Source organism: Leptonotus elevatus, chromosome 8 (assembly GCF_054856555.1).
Source record: "Leptonotus elevatus isolate MCC_2025b chromosome 8, RoL_Lele_1.0, whole genome shotgun sequence".
In the NCBI taxonomy this organism is placed as follows: domain Eukaryota; kingdom Metazoa; phylum Chordata; class Actinopteri; order Syngnathiformes; family Syngnathidae; genus Leptonotus; species Leptonotus elevatus.
This window is the reverse complement of record NC_141246.1, coordinates 1,310,682-1,332,119: the sequence shown is the minus strand read 5'-3', so window position 1 is coordinate 1,332,119 and position 21,438 is coordinate 1,310,682. Positions and strand designations below refer to the sequence as shown.

At 44.0% G+C, this 21,438-nt stretch overlaps 1 protein-coding gene across 4 annotated transcripts in view; it reads left to right on the top strand.

Moving 5' to 3' along the window:
- The window catches only part of LOC147169151 (galanin receptor type 1-like), a 35,939-nt gene extending 15,353 nt beyond the window's left edge, over window positions 1-20,586 (top strand). For 2 of the 4 annotated variants that reach the window (XM_086083118.1, XM_086083117.1), the window contains 3 exons: window positions 10,890-10,979; window positions 12,590-13,305; window positions 18,320-19,081. In XM_086083118.1, the coding sequence (XP_085939244.1) occupies window positions 10,890-10,979; window positions 12,590-13,305; window positions 18,320-18,940 (1,427 nt within the window). In that variant the 3' untranslated portion in view covers window positions 18,941-19,081. Of the gene's footprint in view, window positions 1-10,563; window positions 10,692-10,889; window positions 13,306-18,319 lie in introns of those variants that run through there. The other 2 variants (XM_086083119.1, XM_086083116.1) reach the window with 2 other exon arrangements.
- The last annotated feature ends 852 nt before the right edge of the window (window positions 20,587-21,438 follow it).

Below are 21,438 nucleotides of genomic sequence, written 5' to 3'. Positions count from 1 at the left end.
CTTAAAATAAAAAATAAATAAAAAATAAATAAAAAACGACTTCGCCGAAATCACGTGATTGCAACCGTCCTATGTCGCTGTATCGATGTGGCTGCGTTCATATAACATGCATGTAACATGTTCCCCCCTCTCACACATAACAGCACGCCGCTCTCGTGTAAGACGAGATGGCTGCTGCAAGCGTACCTAATGAAGTGGCCCACAGGTGTGCGTTTGTGTGCGTGCATTAAAAAATCCCGCATGCGTCATTTTTCCTTATCGTGAAAAACAGCAGCAGGTTGCGCTGGCCGCAGTTCGGCGACGTTTTTTGTGACGATATGATCCATTTGGTTCGTGCTGCATGAAAGGCGGCGGAAATCACACGCCAACCCGTGGAGGAAGAGGAATGACACTCTCACTTGCGGTGTTCCGCAAAGTATTTGCTGTCGGACTGCAGTTGCACGCATGCACATCTGCCATACGCCCTTCCTGATATAAAAAAAAGGTTCATTATGTATTTCAAAATGCAGTTCCAGATGTAAGGAGATATCGTTGCGCACATACACAAATGCCACACGCCGAATATAGAATATTTATTACCACGCATTCATTTTGCGTGTTTACATTGCGCCGCTGTTATTTTCTGCTGATTCGCAAAGGATTATAGCAACACATTCCCAATCCCCGCATCATGCATAGGAGACGCATAATTAATATTTATATCAATAAACCATATCAGCGAGCCTCCCCTCGCGTAATGTAATATTTGTGGATGGTTTTAATATACTATTCGCTTCATCATTAAAAAAAAAAGAAAATCCGTACGGAAAGACGTTCTTTTTCACAATTTATTTCAGTGGACTTTTTGTCCCTCGTGGGCCACCGTAGTTGCTCACATTAGCCAATACAAGTTGACCTTTTTCATTATTTACATTTACAAGCTACACTTTCTGTGTATAAATTGGCGGGTTTAAGTTTAACACAAATCAAGTGCAATGCGTGCTACTTTTATGAATTAAATGTTTTTTTTAATTTAGGGAATAACAATCATTTATTAAACAATGAAAATATGACAATATCATGAATGAACAATTGTTTTTCTTTTTCGTATTTATGTACTGAATTAGAGTTTATTTTCTTGTCTCGACGCTAAGCTAAGCTGATTTTAAAACAACAACATTTGAGGACATTTATGTGTGCAAATTGTGAAAGCAAACAACATAAATATTCATACTAAGATACTTTTTAACCTTAGGTCGTAATTTACAGTCATTAATTTCCGACTTCTAGTTCAGTTTAGCGTTGAGATTTTCAGTCCACAATCCAGACGTCTTATTTTGCCGTGCAAAGTTGGATAACGCCAAAAGTGTACCCAAGCACTTCGGTGTGAAACTCGCTAGCCGTGTCAACCCGTTGGTTAGCTTAGAAATTAGCACGAGCCGTAGTTTATCTACGGAGGCGACGATTACCGCCAGGTTCCAACCGGGAACAACTTCTAGCGGAGAAGCGGAGAGGCTCCTCCTCCTTCTGCTCAGAAAGACAAAAAAAAGTTAGCTAAATGCTTCATCGCAGCGTAGCCACATGAGTGCTACGAGTATTAGCTAGCTGATGCGCTATGATGAGCTACACGTGCTAAGCGAAACGTTTTGGGACTGTCTGATTCTCAGTTTTGCTGTTCATTGAGTTTTGATGAAAATGCTAATTTTCCTCACAAATGGCGATTTGAACATTTCAAGTCTGTAGCGTATAAAATGTACAGTAGATATTTAATAAGCTACAACATTTACACACAATGTTTACGCAGTAGCATTTGTATTAGCTTGACTGTTAGCCTCTTGGTGTGCTTTTTTTTATTTTTTTATCGCAGTGCTTTTTTGTCTTTTTCTTTCCAGGCGCAGGATAAATTGCTGTGCTTCATTTTGTTTGTCGCACGGGTTTTCTCCTTTCCCACACTTTGGAATACGAACCAGCGACACGAGCTTGGCTTGTCGCATCTGTTTGCTCATTCACACACATAATGCGAATCATCTGGCGTGCTTAACAAGCTACTTAGCTTGTTTGTCTTGTCAGTTTGTCCATTTCCATGCGTAATGCCAATAAATGGGCACGTTTAGCAAGCGCCATTAGGTCTGTTTGTAAGTGTAATTAGCTGCTATTTGTAAATCAATGCGTATTGATCGCGGGCCGTCCTCCCCCACTATTTTGATTGGTAACCTCGACAGAGCGAGCGTCGTTCGCACCACAAAAAAACCAACCCCCCCCCCCCCGCCCGAAAGAAATATGCTTTCAATCAATGCCGTATTTATTGCTATTGACGGGTGAATGGCGTGACAAGGCAGCATAACGGATTCCGATACCATTAAAAAAAATGTCTCTTACAGTCAAGGCCAGCTCTATCCCCCCCCCCCCCCCCCCCGTTAGCAAGATCAAAACTCTTAAATAAGAATGTCCAATCAGTTGAAGGAAGAAAGAAGAGCCAAATGTATCGTACAGATTTTTTTAAACCAGGACTTTTTTTACTTTATTTTATTTTATTTTTTAAGTTAAGCTAATGCATTATTTAGCCTTTGATGCTAGCTGAAATAAGTTTAGCAGGCCGCTTCTAGCCTAGCTTACCACGGAGGGCAAACCAGTCTTAAGATGATCGTTTTATTGGAGTCATTGTTGTTTTCAACAAAGGCCGACTAAAATAAGTTAACTCTTGAAGTTAGCCTCTGATGCTAGAGGGTTACTAGCCTAGCTTAGCTCTTAATAAATGAATTATAAAGTGTAATTATAAAAATGCGATGGAAATTTGGCGCCAACGTCTCATATTTGATCAAATTAACGCGCTGACGCAAATATTGTATGTTCGTTTATTCCGTTTAAAATGTAACGATACACTTTTCACAGACACATATTTAAACCCTACTCACGGGAATGAATTTGTTTTACAAATACATTAGACGACCTTGTTTGTCATTGTTTTCCCTCCTTTTTACCTGATCCGGATTTTTAAGTGCCGAAAATGTACACAATCCAATCAGACGGAATGAAACGCGGGTGGGAGAAAATAAATGTTCAAACATGTTTACATTCGTCATGCAGCTGTAAAATTAATCACAAGCAATTATGCACTTTAAAAAAATGATTATGATTAATCACTTCATTAAAAAGGCTTTTCATCAGAGGAGAATGTGAATTCTTTCGACATTCAATGTTCGAAGGACGTCTTCAACATTTTCTCATCCTCCTGTTTTTTAAAAAAATGACCCCAAATAGTTTGACATGAACAAAAATATTCTGAATGTCAAACGCAAGCATTTATTATTATGCTTGGCTTTAATGCGTGTCGTTATGTTTATTGCTCAAACGTAACCTGTGCGACCTCGAACGTAACCATTTGCTGTGATCATCTGTGGTCAAAATGGATAGTGCGATTATTAGATTTATCTGCGTTAATACGTGATTAATGCAATCATTTTTTTTGTGACCAATAAATGATTTAGCACTTTAACAGCGCTAATTAACGCGTTCACTCGCAGCCATTTTCCCTGAAGCAACCACCTTCGCTCACAGCTGTTTGACTGGATTCTGACTTTTGATTTTGCAAGGCCCACAGAATATTGTGTTCTGTTGCTACAAAAACATGGAACCTACCAAAAGAAAGATTTGAGTCACTTCTTTCATCAGGAAAAAAAGTTAGATTTCGATCTGTTTCCGTTTTGCAGCAATTAGCATTAGAATATAGCTACGTGTCATCATTATTCACCAATCTGTTTAAAACAGTGGGGAAAAGAGCTTTTTGCAACATGGCCCTGGTTGATCTCTTATACTCTGTTTCCACCTGCTGGCTGTTTTTGTAATAACTTCAAGCATTCTCTTCATTTCAGAGCTTTTTGTATGCTCTAGCATAAAACAAACAAACAAAACAAAATACCTTTTTGGGCCTATGGTAATATTTAAAATAGAACGTATTTATACGTTTTTTTGTTTTTTTTAGGATATAGCTAACTTTCATCATTATTCATCATTATTCACAAATTATTTAAAACCGTGGGGGAGAGGTGGGGCTTTTTGCAACATGGCCCTGGTTGATCTCTTATACTCTACTGCCACCTACTGGCCATTGCTTCAGCCGTTCTCTTCAGTTCAGAGGCTGCATCAAAGCCTTCTGTATGCTCTAGCATAACCCCCCCCCCCCCCCCCCATACAAAAAACATATCAATACGTCTTTGGGAGCATGGCCATATTTAAAATAGAACATATTTATACATTTTTGGGAGCAAATGAGTCAAAACTAAAATACAATCAGATGACTAAATTATGACTAAAACTTTTCATTAATTTTAGCCAAAATACTACAACGAAATGAAGATTTCTTGTCCTGGATTTGCCAGCCTGTAACGGATCGTCTTTTAAGACTTGAAAACTCCTCGTTTGTGTGCCGGGCCTCGTAAACAAGAGTTGACAATAATGAGTTCAAAATGAACGGTTACGGCAAAAAAAACACAATTTAGCGGCAGCTCAGTGACGTGCTAATTAGAGCTGAGAGGCCAGCTTTGCTTCTTCTCTTGAGCGCCGTTTCTTTGTTGTCGTGGTTTATACCGGGGGGGGGGGGGGTAGTGGGGGGGGGCGACGACTCAGTGGGATGATACGAGAAGCACGAAGGAAACCAGATGTATAGGGTGGCTAATCGCAAACGCACACAAACGCGCACGCCAGCAATCTCGCTCGCATGTAAAGTGCACCTCCCGTGAAAAGAGGGACGGCGTCGCCATCAACACCGCTAATCGCTCACATTTATGTTGCCGGGCGAACCCGATGCGAAGGCGCAGTCGTGTTCGTTCTGTCGATGAAAACTCAACCAAAAATCATTTCGTCAACACACACTTTTTCACCGGACTAAGACGAGACTCAAATCGCCGTCAATATACAATAACTGGCACTTTTCATCTACTGATGAAAACGAGAGGAAAATGTATTTCACTTTATAAAAACTGGGCTCACATCGATGGACATTTGAGTTCATAAACAAAAACGAGATGAAGATGACATGATTTTGTAAAATCCTGCCTCTGCTCATCTGTCATGTGACACACCTGCAGCTAGCGAGTGCAACGTCCGCAAACGCGTAGAAGAAAAGGTGGATTCAAAGGTTAAAGGTTAAAGGTTAAAGGTTAAAGGTTAAAAAAAAAAAAGAGTCAATTATAGTTATAACGTAACATGAATCTAACGGCGCTCCAAGACGAATGCTAATCCGAGCGCTGGCTAACATACGAGCTAATATTAGTTAGCATGTAGCCACATGTTGATATTCTGTCCTGTAATTGTGTGTCAAGTGGATTTTCATCAAAAAAAAGATGAGAACATTTTTATGTGAAATAGTTTTCGATCCGAAACGTTAACCACCAACGGATCCTCACGTTAGCTTCCTTGTCCAGGCTAAAGCTACGCTACGTGTCTTTCTCACAAGTTTCTGAAAATAAAACAAAGCACATTTTCGCTACAACGACAGTCACTTGTATTCAGATTTATGTTTTTTTTTTTTTTAGCATTTTCATTTTTATTGAATGTTATTTTTCAGTCGTTCTTACATCAGTTTTCTTAATAACTGTAACCTTTTTTGTGGAAATTCACTTGCGGCAGCAAATGCTTGCAAAATGAGCGCCTTCCATTTCAACTCTTGGGCAATCACGCGGGATTTGGATTGAAATGGGACTCGTACCCGGCCAGAGTCAATCTGTGACTGTCGTGACTCGGGGTGATCTCCAAAAGTCAGTGAATGAACCGTTATGAAGATCGCGCCATTCGCAAAATGTGGATCCTTTGAAGGTTTATTAGACGTCATCTTTTTGTCTTCAGATAATGTCAGTTTTTGTTATAGACGTCACTTTGTCAAATAATATGGACACAAATTGTATTTGAGTAAAAAAAAAAATGTAAACAATTAACAATTGGTCTACTCTTTCAAATGTGAATTGACTGGTCGTCGACAAAAGTATAATATGAGGAATCAGATCTGACTATGGAAGTCCTTAATTGAAAACACTTTATAGCCACGACCAATCATGTAACGTATCTGGTGACCTCGTTATTTATTTATTTATTTATATATATACTGTTGCATGTATCTGCCCGATTTGAGACTTGTTTTTGTTATTATTTACTTTTCTTTTTTCCCTCTCGTTGCAAGTGTTTAAAATGTAAAATGATGCACATTTGTACTTGGATTGTGTTTTTCTTGTCTGGGAAAAAAAAAAGTGACTACAAAGTTCTAATCATAAATAACGAAAACCTTTTTTCAAACATGTTTATGTATTTTGAAACAAATGTGTGAATTTGAAATCAATCACTACTGCCACCTGTTGACCAAAAATCAAACGGCACATACCCTCCTTCACACGTACACGATGCGCAAATGACGTCGCATCCGCGAGACGGACGGCGGGATACTCAAACCCGAATCCAGTCTGAAAACTTTTGGCCTTGGGAACAACGAACGTATCAATCTGATCAATGATCAAATAAAAAGGCTATTATCAAGATATTTTGAGGAAAAAAGTTCCATATAGCAGCTTCAAGCACTTTTTTTCCCCCCCTTGACGCGTTAAGTTGACTTGTGTCCAATGCCTGTGGTGAAGCAGCATGTGGCTCATCACCTTAAGTCGCTCTGCGTTCGCTCCACGCTTATGATGTCGCTGCGAGGAATACATTCAAATGATTTATTTCTTCATTAGGATGTCCAATTATCAGACGGTGACCCACATTCGTTCCCGGCGCAACAACAGCACGCGCTCGCTCACCTTGATGAAAGATGCGCACGGGTTCGCAGTAAGCGACGACGCACAAGGGACGCCGAATCAGTGTGTGTGCGCGCGCGGAGGTCCTTGCATTCGCGCGTGTGTGAGGAAGAAGAGAACACGCTGGCTTCGCCTCATTAAATATCGCCCCAGTGTTTGTTTGTCACCCCCGCCATCGCTTTTTGGAATGAAAAAAAAAAACACAAACGAAGACCATCCTTGCCCATGAAGACGCAATTCAAGTTTAAAAACAAAAAAAGCAAATTAGAATCCAAGGTGAAACATCAAATCGTTTCAAAAGTTTTCAAGCGGCTCCCCTTTTAGAGATCCGGACGTCACGTGACTATTTCTCGGACACGCCCCCCCCCCCCCCAGCGGCAGGAACGAGGCGAGGAGGGCTAAAGCTAGCGTTTATCCCTCAACTTTCCGCCCCAAGAGCGAGACAAGGACGAAGGGTCAGGAGTGCGTTCGTTCGCGGCGTGACCTCCTCTCGTGCCGGCGCGCGCTTTCATATCTCATCGTACAAAAAGTTTGTGCAGTCCGGAATTATTTCCCCCTTCACGTGTGCTCAAAATGCCATCCGAGTTAGCATTTTCGCGCAAGTTATAACAAAAAAAAAAAAAACGGCCAGCAGGTGGCAGCAGAGTATAAGAGATCAACCAGGGCCGTGTTGCAAAAAAAAAAGCTCCTTTCCCCCACTGGTTTAAACAGATTTGTGAATAATGATGAAACTTAGCTATACGCTCATGCTAATTGCGGAAGGTTCCACGTTTTTATAGCAATAGAATCCATATTTCAGGGGTTTGTAATTTTTTTTTAATAATAAAGAGAAATTATGTGTTGGAGGGTTTATCATTTCTAAACATAGAAAAAAAGATCTATAAATAATGCAGATGAGTAGCTCCCAGCGGGGGGGGATACTGTGCACCCGCTAGGGCTGAACCGTGGGCATTAATGCATGACACACGCACACACGCACACGCGCACGCGCACGCACACGCACACGCACACACAGTGGCCTTTTGAGCAAAATGTGTTGTGATATCAACTCCACAAGGGAAATGTGGGAAGCCGCTCAGTGGGGGATCTAATAAAAATGGAAATAAATATTACATACAATAATAGATAAAAATAGTTTGGCAGGCGACTCACCGACGATATCATCGCCTGACGATGATTTTTTTAAAATGTAATTTATTTTCAAAATGTGACATTGTGGTTGCTTCGCACGACGCGGTCACATTGTCCCATTTCAGAAACTGAACGGCAATGTGCCGTCGCACCATCGGTCACGTGAGCGCTGATTAAATTGCAATTATTTCAATCGATCGTCGGCGGCGGCGGCGGCGGCGGCGGCGGCGGCGGCGGCGGCGGGGCATCCCGAGTGGGAATTAGCGTCTTTGCTGAGGCGTGGCCCAAGATGCGCGCGGCCTGATTTAGGTGGTTTGCCATCCGAGTGCAGATTGGCTCCTTGGCCGCCCGCCTGGAGTTCCTCGAATGACGAAGGCCAAGAGACAAAAGGCGGCGCCGGCGTGACGTGCTGACGTCAGCCTGCAGGGGGCAACAAATCAAACATTTGGATTAATATGTCGCATGACAGGATATGATTAATTTACAAATGCTGGGCCGGGCTGCTCCCTTCAGCATTGCAAGTTAGTGAGCCTGCATTGCGTTTTTTTTTATCAATTTTTTGTCAAGTTTGATGCGATTTGCCGTATTTCAAAATCAAGCCACTGAAAAGCGTTTGACTTAACAACATGAGATTTGTCTTTCATGAACAAACCCACAAAAATGTCGTAACGGACACATAAAAGTCTCCCTCTTTGGTTTAAATTGGAAATGTTGACTGGATATCGGCCTCGCGTAACGCGCCACCACGGGCAGTTTCGCTGCTTGGAACATGACATTTGGTAGGCATGTCTATCGTGACAGACCCACAAAAAAAGTCTCAGGCAGCCATTTTGGTTTGAATCTGACCTTTCTGCTTAACAACAGTCTCCAGACTTTTCAAAAATGATTGAAACCACAAAGACTCTTTCACTGGGCAACTTCAAATTTGGTCGACATGTCTGTCATCTGTAGACCCACAAAAAAAAAAAAAAAGATCAAGAAGCCACAACCCAACAAATACAGAAAGTCTTCCTTTTTGGTTTAAAGTGGATTTGTTGACTGGATTTTGGCCTCGGGTAACATTAAAAAATGTGGCCCCGCCCTGAGGCAGTTTCGCTTTGAAACATGTCTATCGTGACAGACCCACAAAAAAAGTCTCAGGCAGCCATTTTGGTTTGAATCTGACCTTTTCTGCTTAACAACACTCTCCAGACTTTTCAAAAATGATTGAAACCACAAAGACTCTTTCACTGAGCAACTTCAAATTTGGTCGACATGTCTGTCATCTGTAGACCCACAAAAAAAAAAAGATCAAGAAGCCACACCCCAACAAATACAGAAAGTCTTCGTTATTGGTTTAAAGTGGATTTGTTGACTGGATTTTGGCCTCGGGTAACATTAAAAAATGTGGCCCCGCCCAGAGGCCGTTTCACTTTGAAACATGTCTATCGTGACAGACCCACAAAAAAAGTCTCAGGCAGCCATTTTGGTTTGAATCTGACTTTTCTGCTTAACAACAGTCTCCAGACTTTTCAAAAATGATTGAAACCACAAAGACTCTTTCACTGGGCAACTTCAAATTTGGTCGACATGTCTGTCATCTGTAGACCCACAAAAAAAAAAAAAAAGATCAAGAAGCCACAACCCAACAAATACAGAAAGTCTTCCTTTTTGGTTTAAAGTGGATTTGTTGACTGGATTTTGGCCTCGGGTAACATTAAAAAATGTGGCCCCGCCCAGAAGCCGTTTCGCTTTGAAACATGTCGATTGTGACAGACCCACAAAAAAAGTCTGAAGAAGCCATGCCCAAACAAAAACACAGGCAGTGTGCCATTTTGGTTTGAATCTGACCTTTCCGCTTGGCAACAGCCTCCAAATAAAAAAAAAAAAAAAAAATGAAGACACTTTCACTGAGCAACTTCAAATTTGGTCGACATGTCTGTCATTTGTAAACCCACAAAAAAAAAAAAAGATCAAGAAGCCACACGCCAACAAATACAGAAAGTCTTCGTTATTGGTTTAAAGTGGATTTGTTGACTGGATTTTGGCCTCGGGTAACATTAAAAAATGTGGCCCCGCCCAAAGGCAGTTTCACTTTGAAACATGTCTATCGTGACAGACCCACAAAAAAAGTCTCAGGCAGCCATTTTGGTTTGAATCTGACCTTTTCTGCTTAACAACAGTCTCCAGACTTTTCAAAAATGATTGAAACCACAAAGACTATTTCACTGGGCAACTTCAAATTTGGTCGACGTGTCTGTCATCTGTAAACCCACAAAAAAATCTTAAGGAGCCACAACCCAACAGATACAGAAAGTGGATATTTTGACTGGGTATCGGCGAACAGAAGCATCTAAAAATTCCTCCCCCAAATGAGGTTTCACTTTGGAACATTTGTCGACGATGGATCGAAACTGTGAAGCATTAGTTTTCTTTTTTGTCAATAAACGTGAGTGGCGAATAGCAACAACGTTGGCTACATTGCCAGCAAAAAAGTCATTCAAAGCGTCAAATTTGAACTTCCCGGTCTTGGTCCGATCTGCATTAACGCTAAAAACAAACAGAACCGTCAAACATACGCTCGCTCACTCCAGCTCCATCTGCTTAGTCGTGTGTGTGCGTGTTTGTGAGCGCCTCCCTCGTTCCCTCCCCCGTTCCCTCCCTCCCTCCCTCCCTCGCCGACTTGACACTCAGTCGCTCGGTCGAAGGCGAGCTCGGCGGTTGCTCGGCGGTTGCTCGGCGGTTGCTCGGAACGCTGACTTCCGAGCCAGGAATATCGTGACGTGTCTTTAAATTTTTTTTTGTCATCAGCCGGTGCTGGTCAGTAAACGACAGCTTTGGACATGTTTTTACTTCCTCATTGAAAATGCATTTCTCTGTTCGTGTATTCTTGCATTTTGCCGTGTTAAATATAACTGACTGCAAGTGGGGATGCCGTAATAAGACCAGCAGAATAAGAATGAGGTTTAAAGGTCATATTAAAAGTGTTTCATATCTTGTGTGTTTTTCTCTCCACAGTGTGGCGGCGGCGGCGGCGGCGGCGGCGGCGGCGGCGGTGGTGGGGGGGGTTTGTGGGGGTCTCTCACATGAGGTCCACCTGCCTGGAAGGTAAGAAAGTCTATTAGAGGCAGATGTTGGATCATCCCACGCTGACGCGCGCCCGCGGGAACGCAGGAATCAATATGGTGGACCTCAGACATTTTTTTGGTGGGGGGGGGTCTCTTTTTTTTTTTCACCCATTTTGCTCAAAAGATTAAAGACGCCCCCAGGAAACGAGAGCTTAACATTTTTCCCCTTATTTTTTGTTCTCTTTATGGATTTTAAACAGGGGAGATTTGTGCGGTTCCTTTGAAAGTTTCCTCATCGGATTTAACGTCAATTGAATTTAGACGTTCCACAACTTGCAGTTTCATAAAAGAAACTAAAACATTTTAAAGCATTCATCGGAAAAACCTGCAGCAAAGAAAACGTTCATGTCGGTGGAAAAGTCATACAAGCAACAGTTGATAAAAAAAAAAGAAAAAAAAAAGTGTCATGAGTTGAGCCGGTTTCAAACCAAATTGTGTGGAAACTGAACCAGTTCCGTAGTCCGGGTTTCAAGCCTAGTTGAGCATCATAAGTCCTCTCATGTAATTTGTCGGTCCCAAATAGCAAGAAAAGAGAAACATTTAAAAACATTGAGCTAATTAAACCGGTTTCAAGCCCAATTTCATCATGGCTGACTCAATTGGAGCCAATTTCAAACCGGTTTCAAGCAACACGTGAAAACATTTGCGTTGTTAATAAGACCAATTTCGAAGACTTCATCGGAACCAGTTTCAAGCCTTGTCGGGCCTTTTAAATCGTGTATTGTGATTGTTCGCAGTAAAAAAAATTTGGAGTGTGTAAAATTCCATTTTGGCTCATTTCAAAGCACCATCGAGCGTCCTAAATCATTTAAAAAACATTTCAAACTAGCCTAAAAGAATCACATTAAGCCCAGTTTGGCAAAATGGAAACATTTGTCAAAAACCGATAACTCTCGGACGGCTGTGATTTTTACTTTTTCCGTCACTTTGTAAGAAGTTGCAAAGTCGACGAGCATTTGTTACGAGCGTTATTTTTTTTAGTTTGCGTTGCCACTCCAAAGATGGCGGAAAGATCGCCTGCCCACACGTACGCCTTCGTGAGACCATAAAATGGGTGTCGGCGTGCAGAAAATGGAAACACTTCATTAAAACCTCATTAGAGGATATTACTTCTTTAAAAGTGTCGAGCAAGCCTGATCGCTATCGTCCTTCCAATTAATTAGCCGGCATTATGTCTTCTTCCTCTTCAAAATTGTGAGGCGCTTTTTTCCGTACTTCAAAATAAAAAATAATAATCAGGCCCGGGAGTCATTTTCCCTTGAGAGCATGAAATTCGCTTGACACGTCGATCAAGAGCAGAACCGCAAAAAAAGTCTCGAGAAGCCGAGCCTGAAACGAGACAGAACGTCCGCCATTTTGGGTGAAAGCGGCCATTTTGGCTCAGAAGTGATCAGCCCCCAAAGACAGTTTTCATCTTAGCAATAATGAGTTGACCCACAAAAAAAAAGTCTCCCCAAGAAGACGCAGGACAGTGGACACATTTTGGAGCCAAAAATGCCGATTTTTTTTTGTCGCCGTCACTTCTGGATTCTTTAATGCTTGCTAAATTTCCCTGACGTTTTTTTAGCGTTGCAAGCACTTTTTTTTTAGATGCAAGGGGTCGTCATGGATTCCCTCCAGAACGGACCCTTGGACTGGACCTCGTCCCGGCCCAGCTTCCCTCCCCCGCAGGACCGCCTGAACGGCACGCCCGGCACGCCCGGCCCGGGATCCGGCCCGGGTTCCGGCCCGGGCACCCCCGACGACCCGTCGGACCTGGAGAGCATGTTGCTGTGGACTCTGCACGAACCCAGCACCATCGCCTTGACGCTCATGTACGTCCTGTCCTTCCTGCTGGGCTTCGTGGGCAACCTGATGTCCCTGCGGGTGCTCGCCAGCCGGCGCGGTCGGCGGCTGGCGGGCGTCAGCGCCACCCGCAGCCTGCTGGTCAACCTGGCGGTGTGCGACCTGGCGGTGGTGTGCGTGTGCATGCCCATCACGCTGGCCAGCCGCATCTACACCGCTTGGGTTTACGGCGACCTGCTGTGCCGCGCCGTCCCCTTCACGCAGGCCGTGTCGGTGTCGGCCAGCGTGCTGACGCTCACCGTCATCAGCGTCAACCGCTACTACAGCGTGCGCTCGCCGCTCAGGGCCCGGTCCATGTTCACCCGCCGGCGCATCCTGGCCACCGTGGCGGCGGTGTGGGCCGCCTCCTCCGCCATGTGCGCCCCCATCGCCGTCGTCAACCGCCGGCAGGAGATCAGCTTCGAGAGCTTCTCCATCCTGGTGTGTCAGGAGGAGTGGCCCAAGCCTCGGCTAAAGCAAGGGTACGTATGCTTGGAAATTTTAACTCATTTGCGCCCAAAAATGTGTCAACGGGTTTTATTTTAAATATTACCACGGTCCCAAAAACGTATTTATAAGTTTGTTTGTTTTTTTATGCTAGCGCATACAGAAGGCTTTGATGCAGCCTCGGACCCGAAGAGAGCAATGATAGTTATTACAAAAAAACGGCCAGCAGGGGGCAGCAGGGTGTAAGAGATCAACCAGGGCCATGTTGCAAACAAGCTCTTTTTGTTTTCAATCGGTTTGTGAATAATGAGGAAATTTAGCTATATTCTAATGCTAACAGCTAACAGATACAGAATACTTTTATTCCCGAGGAAATTTTCTTTTATTTTGGTATGTTCCATGTTTTATAGCAATTGAACATAATATTCTGTGGGCCTTGCAAAATCAGTCAAAATCCGGTAAATGGCTGGCAGTTAAGGTGAGGTTCAGGGTTCATGTTCGGGTCGGTGGCCCAAGCCTTGCCTTGAACAAGCTTACGTACGAAAAAAGTCCAAGTAGGTTTTCATCGAGACTTAAGGTCAGGATGAGGGACAGCATTCGGAGCCGATTCTCTACATTGGCACGGCTGCATCTAAAAATATTTATTGACGTCGTCTTACAAATAGGGCCAATATATATACGCAGTAGTGGCGCAACGGGTCGTCATTGATTGATGGATTGCGTAACATCCGCGATTGGTTAGTGGGAAAACAACAAACAACAACAAAGCGCGCATTGCCAGCGGAGCGCGTTCAGACGCGTCACGGAAACGGAAACGTGCTCGACGTAGCGCAGCGCTTACGTTCAGGCTAACTCCAAAATAATAACACGTCGGCGGCAAGTCGACTTTTACTTTGAAAGCGGCCCACGTCGTGGCGTGATGGCTGGCTTGACTTTCGTAGTTATTTTTATTTATTTTTTCTTTATTTTTTTTATTTTTTTCTAAGAGCTCAGTATTGTTCATTCGGAAATGTCATCATCATTGCTCTTTTATTTATTTTTTTATTTTTTTATTTTATTTTATTTTTTTTGTGTGTATGTGCGTGCGTGCGTGCGACTTTCGTAGTTTTTGATTGACATCAAAGTTGCGGCCGACATCAACACAACTTTATCCCGAACTCATCTTCAATTGCTAATTTAGGACGCTAAGAAACCACGAACTACTTACGCTGTCATTTTATGCTATGGCCGAAGCCTCCGAGGTAAGTGGCTAGTAGCTAGCAGCTAGCTGTTAGCATTAGCAACAAGTGCCTGTGGCCGGTAGCTGTAAAAAGCGTTTGACAGCTGCTAACTGTCTTACTTGAATTATTTTTCAATATCCTGAACCAAGACTACTTTGTAATTCATTCTCCATGTTGGAAGGAAGCGAATGAGCCTTGAATTGCACACTTTTGCCCGTTAAAAAAAGAAAAACATTCAACTGAAAATGTCAAACTTGGCCGTTTCGATTTTAGGAACGCAACTTTAAGCTTTTAGTACCTTGTCGTTTACACATAAAATAAGAACGTTTCTGCATCATATCGCACTTGAAGTTTTATTCCCAAATCCTAAATGGCTGTCAGACATTTTGAAAATATTTTTTATTTATTTAACGGTGAAAAGCATTTTACAAAATAAATGAAGACAAAGTGTCATTTATCTTTTTTCTTTCATTTATTATTTTTCTTTTGCTGATCCGAAAAACGATCCGATCCGTGATCTGATTTTGTGATCCGTTGCACCACAAATGCAACAAAGGTTGCTCAGACTCCAAATTGTATTTCATTCCCGTTGCGCTCGTTTCCTGTAAGTCGCACCTTGTTTGCTTCGGCGACTCCGGATGCCGCGATGGGTCTTATTAAGGTTGTGGGGAGGACGTTCTGAGAAACGGAGGTGTTGATGGAGTCGTCCTCCCTGTGGCCGTGTTTGATTTCTTCTCACGTTCTGTTTCTGACTTGAGCGAACCCGGTTTCCATGTCAACGTGGAAGCTTTTGGCAACGTTCCAAACGTAAGAACCATGTTGAAATCTGAGATTTGGTTTTCTCCGCCGTGGTGAAACGATTCTGTGCGGACTGGGAAAAGGGATGTCATTTTGTTTGCGGGTGTGAAATAGGGGCTGCGGTTAGGGTTCGGGTGATCGGCAGAGCTGGGCTTTCTTTCAATATTGACGGAAGGTCGTTTAATCCGTCAATGTCGGATGCCCATTTTGTTGACATTTGCCGATTGCCGGGAAAAAATGGACAATCTAAGCATTGCCGCAAGTTTTTTTTTGTCGGTCAATATAATCGTCAATCCGTCAATAAATTTGACAATCTGTCAATGACGGACGTCCCATTTTGCCGAGCAATTAACGAATGACGGATCGTTGCTGATTACGATGCGATTGGGCTTGAAATATTGACAGATTGGACGCTGGCGGACGCTGCGTTTTTCTCGTACGCGACGTGTTTCATTCCTCTGCCGATCTGGACCCGCCGTTCCCGACCGACCAGTCCGGGTTGTTGGCTTTTGCTTCTCTCGCCAACGATTAGCCGGGATGGACTGCAGCTCGTGCGTGACCCCTGAAGAGGAGAAGAAGCAGCAGCGCAGAAAAAAAGGAAGACTGCTTCATCAAAATTCATGGCCGACGTCTCTCGGGATTGGCGGCCATTTGCATTTTGCTCTCAGTGGTCTTTTTTTTTTTGGAAGCATAAAAAAAACTTTTTTTTAACGACTTCTTCCTCTTTCATCACGATTAAGAAATCACCTTTTGTTTTTTTTACTTTTTTTATTTTTTTATTTTTTATTATTATTATTATTATTTTTTACTTTTTTTTAAATATTTTTTTTTATTTTATTAAAAAAAGAAAAAAAGAAAAAAAGAAATCACCTTTTGTTTTTTTTACTTTTTTTTTTATTTTTTTATTTTTTATTATTATTATTATTATTTTTTACTTTTTTTAAATATTTTTTTTTTTTATTTAAAAAAAAAGAAAAAAAAAGAAATCACCTTTTGTTTTTTTAACTTTTTTTTTTATTTTTTTATTTTTTATTATTATTATTATTATTTTTTACTTTTTTTAAATATATTTTTTATTTTATTTAAGAAAAAAGAAAAAAAGAAATCACCTTTTGTTTTTTTTACTTTTTTTAATTTTTTTTATTTATTATTATTATTATTTTTTTTTTTTGCTTTTTTTTATATATTTTTTTATTTTATTTTAAAAAAAAAAAAGAAAAAAAAAGAAATCACCTTTTGACTCACAGTTTCACCTCTTTCAAAATTAATATAGGGCTTGTTTTGCTGCGGAATAACAATGAACTGGCTAAAGCCACACGGGAACTTACTTGGACACGCTTCTTCATCCGTTTTCCTCGAAATGGCGGCCTGCGCTCTGCCGATCTCGTTTCACAAATAAACGCTACGTCTTTAATGACCACAACGCGCAATCGAAAGCCGAAATGAACGGCAAGTCACGATTCTCCGGGGGCAAGGCACGGGCTGCCCTTTAGCATTTGCTCTGCGGCTAAGTCAAGCTAACAAAGGAGCAACATCAGAGAAAACCCCCCCCCGAGAGGAAGCTCCGAACACGAAGCTCGTTAGCATTCCGTCCGTGACGAGACTTTTAACGGGAGTTCTCGTCACTGAGCTCCGTGTTCATTTAATAAGACGCCGGGTTTTTTGGTTTAAGATGCGGAAATGAATCCCGCCGGCCGTTCTTGGAGGAAATGCCGCAATTAGTTGCATGGAAATTCTGTCGGCTGAGATCACGTAAGCCGAACCACAGACAAAACAAAAACACAGCAAAAAAGAAAAAAGAAAAAGAAAAGAAAAAGCAAACAAGGAAATTTGGAAGAGTCAAAAATTGTCCCAAAAAGTCGATGCACAGAATAACCCCAAAAAAAAAAGGAAAACATAACAAGACGAGATTAGCCTGACACATGACAGCAACATTAATCAGAGGTGTCAAATCCAGGTCCAGAAAGGGTTTTTACTTTCTGGACTTGAATTTGACGCCTCTGCAATGAATCGACAAAATTCAAACTCAGGCCCTCGAGGGCCGCATTCCTGCATGCTTTAGAGCTTTTTTCTTTCTCCAACACACTTGAATCAAATGATTGTGGAATTCCTGCAGAGCTTGCTGATGAGCCCGATCCTTTGAATCAGGCGTGTTGGAGAAAGGGAAAGCTCTAAAACATGCGTGGCTCTTTGAGGACCGGAGTTTGAGACCTGTGCCAAAGCCAGGGAACAAAATTCAGGCAAACTGAGGAGACGACAAGGTACGAGCTGATTGGTTGCCGGGAGGTCTGACAACAGGTGGAAACGCGAACATTATGGAGTGAGAGGAAGCAAAACAAAATCTATTACAAAGTCATCCAAAACAGTCACAGATCCTGACCATTTGTTGGATGTGTTCCTTTTTAGGGGTGTGGCCTAGTGAGTGATGGTCAGATGCCGGTGTGGGTGTTTTGCGGGTGTTTTCATTTTGTGCGTTTGACGTGTTCGTGACGTAAATGGCATCGGCTTTCCTTGCCCACGTGCCAGGGCATTACGGACCTTCACTTCACACGATAACACTTTTTGTTGTTGTTGACGTTTTTGGGACACGGATGAAAAATGGAGTGATCCACCATCTTTTATGGGTCAATTTGACCCGACTTTCTGGGTTGTTTTAAACAAAATCACCCAATTTTTTGACCCAAATAAAGGATCTGACTAATAGTTTTACACCGAAAGAGCCATTTCTTGACTCAAAGTTGGTTCAAATCGACCCTTGCAGAGGATTGGTCCATTTTTGACCCGTCGCGTAGCAATGACATCTGCAAGGTGCCGGGACAGAATAAACAATGAATCGCTGGTCGTACCGTTCCGTTCCGTTCCGTCTTCAATTCCGCTTATCCGGGGTCGGGTCGCGGGGGCAGCAGCTTTAGCAGGGAAGCCCAGACTTCCCTCTCCCTAGCCACTTCAGCCAGCTCCTCCGATGGAATCGCTGGTCGTACCGTGGTGAATAATTGCACAAGGTTTGACCCGCCTGATTCCTCTCGCGCAGATACAACGTGCTGCTGTTTGCGATGCTCTACTGCCTCCCGGTCACCTTCAACCTGACCATCGGCTTCCTGACGGGCCGGCGCCTGTGGGGCGGCACCCGGGCGGCCTTCGCCGACTTGGACCCGCGCAGCCAGGCCCTGCACGCCTCCCGCCTGAAAACCCGGCAGAAGATCGCCAAGATGGTGGTGTGCCTGGTGCTGCTGTTCGCCGCCTCCTGGCTGCCGCTTTACGTGGCCGACCTGTGGATCGACCGCGAGCTCCGGCCGCCATCTTGGCTCCTCCAGACCCGACCGTTCGCCCAGTGGCTGGGCCTGACCAACTCCAGCCTCAACCCCATCTGCTACTGCTTCATCGGGGACCTCTACCGCTCCGCCAAGGTGATACGGACCCGGTACTACCAGAAGGTGGCCGCCCTCTTCGGGGGCTCCTTCGTCACTTCGGGGGCGGACGCTTCCCCGTCCGCCGCCGCCGCCGCCGCCGCGGCAGAGCGGGACCACGTGGCCGCGGCAGTCGGCATCTCCGCCTCGGTGGCGACCGTCCCTCGCCTGCTGAGCTTGCAAGCCAAGGGACTCGGCCGGAGGGTCTCGGACAACCGCGGCGGGTCGGACCACAGCATCTCTGACTGGTGCCGGTCGAGCCCGAGCGTGTGCGAAAATAACGGCGCCCTTTTCCCCTGCCAGTGGCGCACGTTCGATCCCGCACGCCGTCCTTCCCTCGGCCCCTTTCGGCTGGACTTGCTGCCGTCTCGGAGACACTCGGCCCACGACGACTTTGGGTCTTTACCCCCCAGGACGGAGTCTGGAATTGATCCTCTCCCCCTGAGGAGGCATTCGGGAGTCAGACGGTCCGTCGCATGTGTTGATCATTAGCGAATCGTGACGTTCCCAAAAACCCCGGAAACGGTCGTCACGGTGACGGGCGGCAGTCGGCATCCCAAAGATGCTGTCCGCGAAGCCCAAAGACATTCTTGGAAACGGCCGTTGTGTGTAGCATGTGAATGTTGATTGCTTTGGTCCAATCTGATGAATTTTGTCATTAGGTTTTGCTCTCTGGCCAGAAGCCAACAATCATTGGAGGCGGTACTTGTTGCATAAATCCCCCCAAGACCTTCTCAATGCGGCACTCGAGAACCCCAAAAGATGAAACGAGAGAGTGAGACACGGACAATCAACCGATGATGACAACCTCGGGTCATAACCCCCCCGAGAATGGAGCCTGAGATAGAGGCCGTCCCTACGACGAGGCACTCGGGTGACGGACGACGAGGCACTCGGCTGTCCAGCGCATGTGACGATGAGACAAATCATTAAGCGAGGGGAACGGCCCAAATGCGCTGAGACCAGAACCGGCGGCGTAAGCAGCAAATGGACGTTGGTTGTTCCACGCGGATGTTAATCTGTTAAACCCCAAAAAGCCAGCGAGCGTCTCAAACTTTGTTGCAAAGGGGGCGGAGCTTGAACGTCCCAAAGTGGCGATCTGTGCGGCGCTCGGGCATCGCAAAGGCGCGGAAAGAAATCCGTTTGGTGTCAAAGGTTGATTGTTTTGGCTCAAAACTCATCGGAGACGCTTTTGTCGTGACCGACGACACTCGAGCGTCCCAAAGGGGCTGTCGAGGCAGCGCTCGAGCTTCGACAAGACAGACGACGCGACTGATGAATTTTGGCCAAATGTCACCTTTTGTTTTTGTCGTGCACGGAATCCCCCCACGGAAGCCTGCGATGATTGGACTGTTTTTGTTCATTCCAGGCGGCGCTCGGGCAGCCAAAAAAGAGACCATGAAAATGAAACTGGCGCTATGGACAGCGTGTAAAAGATAATTGATTGTTTTATTATTATTATTATTATTATTATTTTATTATTAAATATGGACTTTGACATTGTTATGTTAGGCTCCCCCGTCGATGCCCGGAGCAGTCTTAGTCACAAAAGGCGGCGCTCGGGCAGCCCAAAAAGTCACGGAGATTTGGGACGGTCAGTTGAAAGCTGATCATTACCGGTAAAAAGTTTCCTTCAATTGTGATGTGGTTTTTACAGTAGAAGCCACCGAACAGTTGAAACTATTTTTCACCACAAAAGACGGCGCTCGAGCGTCCTTAAGACGCTTTCTGCTGCGCTCGAGCGTCCTCAAAGACACACTGGGCGCGGGAAATGAAAACGTTGATTGTTTTGGTCAAATTCATTAAGCATCACATTGATGTTGTGTATTGATTCACCAATGGAATTGAAATTGTCACTGTGGGCGGTGCTCGAGCCCCCCCCCCCCCAAAAAAAAAAAAAAAAAAAACCGCGCTCTCTGTTCACAGAAAATGTATCTGTCATGTGAGAGTTGATTGTTTTGGTCAAATTCATTAAGCAGTGGAATTGAAATTGTCACTGTGGGCGGTGCTCGAGCCCCCCCCCCCCCTCCAAAAAAAAAAAAAAACACGCTCTCTGTTCACAGAAAATGTATCTGTCATGTGAAAGTTGATTGTTTTGGTCAAATTCATTAAGCATCACATTGATGTTGTGTATTGATTCACCAATGGAATTGAAATTGTCACTGTGGGCGGTGCTCGAGCCCCCCCCCCCCCCCTCCAAAAAAAAAAAAAAAAACACGCTCTCTGTTCACAGAAAATGTATCTGCCATGTGAGAGTTGATTGTTTTGGTCAAATTCATTAAGCAGTGGAATTGAAATTGTCACTGTGGGCGGTGCTCGAGCCCCCCCCCCCCAAAAAAAAAACCACGCTCTCTATTCACAGAAAAATGTATCTGCCATGTGAGAGTTGATTGTTTTGGTCAAATGTTAAAGTATCACAATGTCGTCGAGTGTCGCATCTCCCGCGGAGTTCTGAAATCATCATAAACAAACTGCGTCCCCCAAAGAAGCTTTCTGCGGAGCGCTCGAGCATTTCCAAGGATGTTCTCTCGTCGCATTGATTGAACACCTTTTTTTTGGCCAAATCTCATGAAGCTTCACGCTGACGCGATGCGATGAATCCCCCCCCCCCCCCCCCCCCGCGCAGGATCGGAAATCATGAGAAACGGTCTTTTTTTTCCACGACGGGCGGCGCTCGAGAGCGTCTCAAAGACAGTGAATGAAAGTCACGAGGTCAAATCTCCGAACTGCAACCAAAAAAAAG